Source organism: Pipra filicauda, unplaced genomic scaffold, assembly GCF_003945595.2.
Source record: "Pipra filicauda isolate LSUMZ 115617 unplaced genomic scaffold, ASM394559v2 scaffold982_size63421_pilon, whole genome shotgun sequence".
NCBI classification, from domain to species: domain Eukaryota; kingdom Metazoa; phylum Chordata; class Aves; order Passeriformes; family Pipridae; genus Pipra; species Pipra filicauda.
Window position 1 is genome coordinate 25,250 of NW_024105178.1, and position 8,192 is coordinate 33,441.

The window sequence follows — 8,192 nt, forward strand, 5'->3', positions numbered from 1 at the left end:
CCTGGGGATAGAGCCTCAAGCATGTGCTGCCATAGGAATGGCAATCACAGAATCACAGAATCAGCCACGTTGGAAAAGACCTCCCAAATCATCAAGTCCAACCCTGGATCCAACCCCGCCGTGCTTCCCAGACCATGGCACTGAGGCCACATCCACTCTCACCTTCAACACCTCCAGGGACGCTGACTCCATCCCCTCCCTGCCCACCCCATTCCAAGGCCTGATTGCTCTCTTGGGAAAAAATTGCTTCCTAATATCCAACCTAAACCTCCCCTGGCACAGCTCAAGACCCAGCCCTCTTGTCCTACTGCTGCTTCCTGCCACAACAGCCCCACCCCACCTGGCTCCAACCTCCTGGCAGGGACTTGCAGACAGTCAGGAGGTCTCCCCTGAGCCTCCTCTTCTCCAGCCTCAACACCCCCAGCTCCCTCAGCCTCTCCTCACACCACTTGGGCTCCACTCCCTTCCCCAGCCTCGCTGCTCTTCTCTGCACCTGCTCCAGCCCCTCCAGGGCCTTCCTCAACTCAGGAGCCCAGAGCTGGACACAGCACTCCAGGGGTGGCCTCACCAGCGCTCACTCCAGCCCAACAATCACTTCCCTGCTCCTGCTGACACACTCTTCCTCACACAGGACACCATCCCTTGGCCCTCTTGGCCACCTGGCCACACTCTGCCTCCTCTTCAGCTTCCTGTCCATCCCCACTCCCAGCTCCCTTTCTGCCTGCCTGCTCTCCAGACACTCTGGCCCCAGCCCGGGGGGCTGACGGGGCTTCTTGTGGCCAAAGGGCAGGACCCGGCCCTTGGCCTGCTGGAACCTCATCCCCTTGCAATCAGCCCATGGATCCAGCTGGGCCAGGTCCCTCTGCAGAGCCCTCCTGCCTTCCAGCACATCAACACACCCCCAGCTTGGGGTCACCTACACATTTGCTGATGAAATGCCTGGTTCTGCAGCAGCTGCAGATGCTCAAGGGGCAGCAGGACCAAGTCAGGGGCCTGAGGGGAGTCTGGGGGGCTTTGGGGTCCCGGAGGGTCCTGGGGGAGCTGGGGAGGGGCTTTGGGGATTGGAGGTACAGACCAGGACAGACCAGGACAGACCAGTACCTCCTCACTGCTCCCCAGATCTCTCCTGGAGCTGGGCCACATTGTCATGGGACACCTGAGCCCCCCCCCCAGTGCCCTCCCAGTACAGCCCAGTGCCCCCAGTACAGCCCACTGTGTTCCTGTCCCAGGGTGCCAAGTGATCTCTCTTCCGAGGGGGGTTGGAAGGGATTTGAGGGGGGGCTGGGGGAGATTTGGCTGGATCCGTGGGGGGGTTGGATGGGGATTTGGGAGGTTTTAGGGGGCTTTGGGTGAATTTGGGGGAGTTAAAAGGGTTTTGGGGGCATTGGGGGTTCAAAAGTATGCAGGGGAAAGGGGATTAAAGGAAACAAAGGGGAGTTGAGGGACATTTGGGGGGGGTTAATGGGGCCTAGAGGGGGAGAGGAGGGGCTTCCCTATGAGCAGGTGAGTCCTGAGACCCCCCTCGTGTCCCCAAGACCCTTTCGGTGTCCCCAGTTCCCCCCTTGACATCCCCAATACCATTGTCCATAAATCCCTCCCCACTGTCCTCAAATCCCATCCCTGATGTCCCCAACCCTCCATCTCACCCCAGGAGCCCCCCTGGACCCTCTGACCAAAAACGACCCCCCCTCCCGCTCACAGAAAGGCCAAGGGCATCTGGGGACATGTTGGGGACAGCTGGGGGGCTTTGGGGGGCACTGGGGGATTACTGGGGGATACTGGGACACACTGGGGGGAACCAGGGGGCACTGGGAGGGACTGGGAGATTACTGAGAAATGCTGGGAGGGCACTGGGAGGGACTGGGGGGTTATTGAGGGATTACCAGGACACACGGGGGAACACTGGCAGGTTACTGGGCCATACTGGGGGTTACTGGGTGCTCACTGCAGGATCACTGGGCCATACTGGGGGGCAGTAGGAGGTCACTGGGACACACTGGCTGGTCACTGAGGGGGTCACTGAGGGGGTTACTGGGCTGTACTGAGGGTCACTGGGAGGTCACTGGAATATACTGGGGGCACTGGGATCCCCTTACCCAGATGTGGTACATCTCCCCCCCTGCACTTTGGGGTGCGTGCACAGGACCCCTCCTCCGGGGGCTGGGGGACCCCCTGAACCCCATTGCTGGGCTTTAGGGGACTCCCGGGCCCCCCTCCCTGTGGGGTCTCTGTGTGCTGAGCTTTGGGGGTCTCTGGGGCTCAGGGGGGGAATTGGGATCCCCATTCCCTGGGGTCGGTCCACCGACATAGAGACCCTATAAAGTCCCCTCAAAACCCCTGAAATCCCCTCAGAAATCCACCTCTGGACCCTTCCAAACCTCCTCAAGGGCCCCACAAATCCCCTCAGAGACCTAATTCCCCCTACCAAGACCCCCTAAACCCTCTCAGTGACCTGCAAAACCCACCTGGGACCCCCCAGACCCTTTCAGAGACCTCAAAAACTCCCTCAGGGACCCTCAAAACCCTCTGGGACTTCTGAAATCCCCCTAGAAACCTCTAAAACTCCTTCAAAGACACCCCCCAAGCCCCTCAGGACCTCTCAGTTTCTCTCGGGGACTCTCAAACTCCCTCAGCGATTCCCAAACTGCTTCAGGGACCTTCAACCTCCCCCTAAGTCCCCTCACGACACCAAACCCTCTCACAGACCCCCAAAAACCTCCTCAGCCACCCCTAAAAGCCTCTAAGGGACCACAAAACTACAGAACAGTAAAAGAGCTTTCTGTAAAGGAAGGAAGCAAAGAATCTGAGGAAACCAAGGAAAAACTGAAGCAAAGCAATAAAATCATCCTCGCCCTTCCAGTTTTTCCTTCACCTTTTTCTCACTTTTCTTTTTTTTAGGGTTCTTTTTTTGGTTGGGAGGTTTTGAATTTTTTTTTCCGAGGGACTTTTTCAGGAATCGAATCACCCTTCCGGGTTCTTGGGAGGCGTCCGGGCCCCGCGGCCCCCGAGAGGGTCCTCCGAACCTCCGAACCCCCCGCGCTAAACCCTCCCGAGCCCTCCAGCCTTTCCCCCCACAGCCGCGCTCCCCGCAGCCCCCGAGGGGATCCCCAGACCCCGCTCTCCCGCACCCCCCGCCTGCACTCAGAGCTCACCGACCGACCCGCCGCCATCACCGATTCCCGGCAGCCAACGCGGCAGGGGCGGGGGCGGGGCTGCGGGGGCGTGGCCGCGCGCTGATTGGCTGCGGCGGCGTTCTCGGAACGCGGTGCGCGCGCAGCCGGGAATCGGTGCTGGCGGCGGGGCCTGCGGTTCGCTCTGAGTGCTGTGAGTCCCCCGGGGGGGATCGGGAGGGTTTAGCGGGGGGGTTCGGGGATAACCGAGGAGGTTTTGAGGGGTCCCTGAGGGAGTTCGGTGTCCTGAGGGGACTCAGGGGGTGGTTGAAGGTTCCTGAAGGGGTTTGGGGGTCTCTGAGGGGGTTTTGGTTTCTGAGGAGATTTGGGGGGTTCCTGGTGGGGTTTGGGGGTCTCTGAGGAGGTTTGGGGGTCCTGGCGGGATCTTTTAGGCAGTTTTGCGGTCTCTAGGAGGTTTACGGGGTCTTAGACAGTTTTGAGGGTCTCTGAGGAGGATTGAAGGGTCCCTAAAGGGGACTGGGGGGTCCCAGGTGGGTTTTGCGGGTCACTGAGAGGGTTTAGAGGGTGCTGGGGAGGGATGAGGTCTCTGAGGGCATTTGAGGGGACCTTGAGAAGGTTTTGATGTGTCGAGGGGGGGATTTCAGGGGGTTTGAAGGCATTTTGGGGGGTCCCCTAAAGCCCAGCAGTGGGTCCAGGGGGTCCCCCAGCCCCAAAAAGAAGGCGTCCTAGGGATAGCCCCCAAAATCCGGGGTGGGAAATGTACCACATCCGGGTAAGGGGATCCCTAGACCCCAGTATATCCCAGTGACTTTCCAGTGACCCCTTCAGTGACCAGCCAGTGTGTCCCAGTGACCTCCCACTGCCCCTCAGGATGGCTCAGTGATCCTGCAGTGAGCACCCAGTAACCCCCAGTATGGCCCAGTAACCTGCCAGTGTCTCCTCATGTGTCCTGGTAATTTCCCAGTAACTCCCCAGTCCCTCCCAGTGTCCTCCCAGTGTCCCTCAGTTCCCCTCAGTGTGTCCCAGTATCCCCCAGTAATCACCCAGGGCCCTGCAAAGCCCCCCAACTGTCCCCAATGTTTCCCCAGATGCCCTTGGCCTTTCTGTGAGTGTGTGTGGGGGAGTGTTTTTGTGGTCAGAGGGTCGAGGGGGGCTCCTGGGGTGAGATGGAGGGTTGGGGACATCAGGGATGGGGTTTGAGGACAGTGGGGAGGGGTTTGTGGACAGTGGAATTGGGGGTGCCTAGGGGGGAATTAGGGCTATGGGAAGTCCCTGGGGACATTGGAGACACCAGGGGGGTCTCGGGGTGTCAAAGGAGGAACTGGGGACACCAAGAGGGTCTTGGGGACACAAGGGGGGGGTCTCAGGACTCACCTGCTCTTGGTGCAGCCCCTCCTCTGCCCACCCAGGCCTCATTAACCCCTCCCAAATGTCTCCTAACCTCCATTTTCCCTTTAATCCCCTCCCCCCATAGGTACCTCTGACCCCCCAATGTCCCCAAGACCTCTTTTAACTTCCCTAAAGGCACTCAAAACCCCCAAATCCCCATCCAAACTCCTCAGATCCCCCCAAATCTCCCACAGCCCCCCCTCAAATCTTTTCCAACTCCCCCCAAAGAGGGATCACCCGGCACCCTGGGACAGGAACACAGTGGGCTGTACTGGGGGCACTGGGCTGTACTGGGAGGGCACTGGGGGGGGCTCAGGTGTCCCAGGACAACGTGGCCCAGCTCCAGGAGAGATCTGGGGAGCAGTGAGGAGGTACTGGTCTGTACTGGTCTGTACTGGTCTGTCCTGGTTTGTACCCCCAATCCCCAAAGCCCCTCCCCAGCTCCCCCAGGACCCTCCTGCACCCCAAAGCCCCCCAGGCCCCCCCAGGCCCCTGACTTGGTCCTGCTGCCCCTTGAGCATCTCCAGCTCCTGCAGAACCAGGCATTTCTTTGCTCCCCACAGGGTCGTTCCCACACCCAGAATGGAATCTGGAGGCAGCAGGATGTGCACAGGGCTCCCATTTCCTACAGTGCAAAGGGGCTGCAGGGAATGATTCCCCTGCTCTTGCAAATCTGCCAAAACCTGCAGGGCACAGAAGGGGGAGCTTCAGGAATTTGCTGGCCTTGGGAGTGCAGCTCACAGGGTATTGAGAGGAACATATCCCTCAAATACAATCTCTCTGCATACACAATATCTGTCTGGACAGACAGATAAAGCAATAATCAGATATATTCTGTATCATATATATGGTACATATTCTATAGAATCCATCTTTAGCTATTGAATGATAGATCTATAAGATATTACAAATAATAAGCAGTAATAGAACAAGTGTCCCCCTTAGGGACACACACTTCAGAAGGGAACTTGCACTTGACCCCCCTCCCTCTTCAGCTTCGAGCCACCCGGTGCCACAGAGGGGGACAGAGCTCCTGTGGAACATTCTATTCCACTGACACAGAGCAAGGAATAAACCCAAAGTATTGCCTGGGTTTGTTCCCTGGGGGTCTCTGCAGCAGCAAGCACAGCCCCACACTGACTGCTCTGGGCTGTGCAGGCATTTGTGCTTCTGCCTGTCTCACACACACACACAAAAGTCTGGTTAGTGCTGCCCTCAGGAAACCCCCCCAGCCTTGCTCCAGCTAAAGCCATGGAATTTGTCTTTGTTTCCCTTGGGTTCAGGGTCAGGCTGTGCCTGTGTCCAGCCCAGAGGCTCAGAAAAGCATTTCTCCAGTCCCACTGCAATCTGCTGCTGCAGACAGGACCCAGGCACTGGTGGCACTGGGAGTGAACAGCAGAGTGTTTCCAGGGGCTCTCTGAAGGAACACGAGTGTCCAAAGAAACCAGCACAAGTGTCCACAAAAGTCCCAGTCCTTCATCCCTGAATGAGCTTGTTCAGCCCAGGAGAAACTGTCTAAGTTTTATTTCCATGGAAGGAGGTTTTTCCCACTTTAACACCAGTTTAGTTCCAAACCAGTTTCTTCATTTCCTCCTCCCAATTTCCCTGAAGGACACTGACAGGGACCATGGACACTGGCAGGGATCACAGAGTTTGTCCCTTGGCCATACAATTCCTGCTGTTTGGCAGCACAGGAGAGGTTAATTAGAGCCCAGGCTCCAATCCCAGGGTGTGCCTTGAAGACGAGCTTGAAATCAAATGACTTTCCTGCTGGAGGGTAAAATTCAGTCCCCATCACCTTTTTTTGGCCTGAATCTTCATATTTTGGAGTATTTTTTAGCTGAATCTCAAATTTTTGCAGTTTAGGGTGGCGAGGGTCTTCTTGCTATTTCTGAGGGGTGTTTTACCTGAATCTCAGAGGTTTGGGTTTTTCTGGGCTGAATCTTGGTGTTTTGGAGGTTTTTATGGACACAGGATGCCCGGTGAGTTCTAGAGATGGACTTGGGCAGGAGGAACCCCCAAGCCAACGCGCTCAGCCCTTGTTTTCCCCCCCATCAGGATTTGTCCTTCCCAAAGCTTGGGCGGGTGGAGGAGGAGGCTGCGAGGAAGAGGAAGATGCCTTGGTCCCCCCAGGCAGGTGAGGAGGAAGTCAGTGTCCCTTTGGGCGGGTGTTGTGCTGGCTCTGTCAGCCGAGCATGGCCCCGGCTGCAGGACAACCCCGCTGGCGCCGCCGTCCTGCCGGGGCCGGAGTTGGGGGGATGTCCTTGGCCTTCCCTGTGGGCCGGAGGCAAATCCCCTGCCTGTCCTTGTTGCTTCCTGCCCCAGGCCCCGAGGTGAGGACGGAGAGCCCGGAGGACAAATCCCCCCGTGAGACCCTGGTGGGAGAGGCCGTTTTGAAGGGCTCCCCGGCGCAGGAAGGCAGCGGGGAGGAAAAGGGCCGGAGATCCCCCCGCAGGAGGGGCTCCAAAGCCATCCCAGGGTGCTCTGAGGAGGAAAGAGCCAGCCTGTGCCGGGAAGGCAGCCGGAGCTTGAGGGGGAGCTCTGAGCTGGTGGTCAATGAACAACCTCCCAGCAGGCAGAAGCCCTTCAGGTGTTTGGAATGTGGGAAGAGCTTCAGGAAGAGCTACGACCTCCTCAAGCACCATCACATCCACACTGGGGAACGACCCTACCTGTGTGGGGAATGTGGGAAGAGTTTCAGGAACAGCTCCAACCTCAGCAGACACCAGCACATCCACAGTGGGGAACGGCCATACCGCTGTCAGGAATGTGGGAAGAGTTTCAGGGAGAGCTCCACCCTGATCCGACACCAGCGCATCCACACTGGAGAACGGCCATACCCATGTCAGGAATGTGGGAAGAGTTTCAGGGACAGGTCCACCCTGATCCGACACCAGCGCATCCACACTGGAGAACGGCCCTACAAGTGCTTGGAATGTGGGAAGAGGTTTCAGAACAGCTCCAATCTTCTCCTGCACCAGCGGACGCACACGGATGAGAGGCCCTTCCGCTGCACTGACTGCGGGAAGGGCTTCAAGCAGAACGGGAACCTCGTGACCCACCGGCGCATCCACACTGGGGAACAACCCTACAAGTGCTGGGAATGTGGGAAGAGGTTTCAGACCAGCTCACATCTCCTCGTGCACCAGCGGACGCACACGGATGAGAGGCCCTTCCGCTGCACCGACTGCGGGAAGGGCTTCAACCTGAACTCCACCCTCGTCAGGCACCGGCGCATCCACACCGGAGAGAGGCCCTACAAGTGTGGGGAGTGTGGGAAGAGCTTCACCCAGAGCTCTAACTTGACCAGACACCAACGGACCCACCAGTAAGGGAAGCCCCAGTGCCCCGACTGCAGGAAGAGCTTCGGCCGCTGCTTCCACCTGAAATGAACCCCCCTGATGGTGAGGCAACCCCTGGAGTCCAGTGACTGTCACTCCATCCCTTTTGACCAGAATGGGCCAGTCCCCTTTCACAGGGGCAGGTTATTCCAACAGAAGCCTTCTGGGAGGGTGTGTGGAGATTCCTGCCTTTGCTGGCGACCCCCCAAGGTCAGTTCTGGAGGTTGAGAGCAGAGATCTCCCCCCGAGTGTTGGTCTGGGGGAGTTCCATCCATCTCCAATTAATAATCATTGCTTTTGTGCCAGCTTGAGTAGAATTGCTTCAACAATT

The 8,192-nt window shown here is 58.1% G+C and overlaps 1 protein-coding gene across 1 annotated transcript; it reads left to right on the top strand.

Annotated features, from left to right (window-relative positions):
* The first annotated feature begins 2,100 nt into the window (after positions 1–2,100).
* On the top strand, positions 2,101–7,852 carry LOC120322506 (zinc finger protein 239-like). The gene is made up of 2 exons (XM_039377965.1): positions 2,101–2,131; positions 7,005–7,852. Exons 1-2 carry the CDS (start codon positions 2,101–2,103, stop codon positions 7,850–7,852), a joined length of 879 nt encoding a protein of 292 aa, XP_039233899.1.
* The last annotated feature ends 340 nt before the right edge of the window (positions 7,853–8,192 follow it).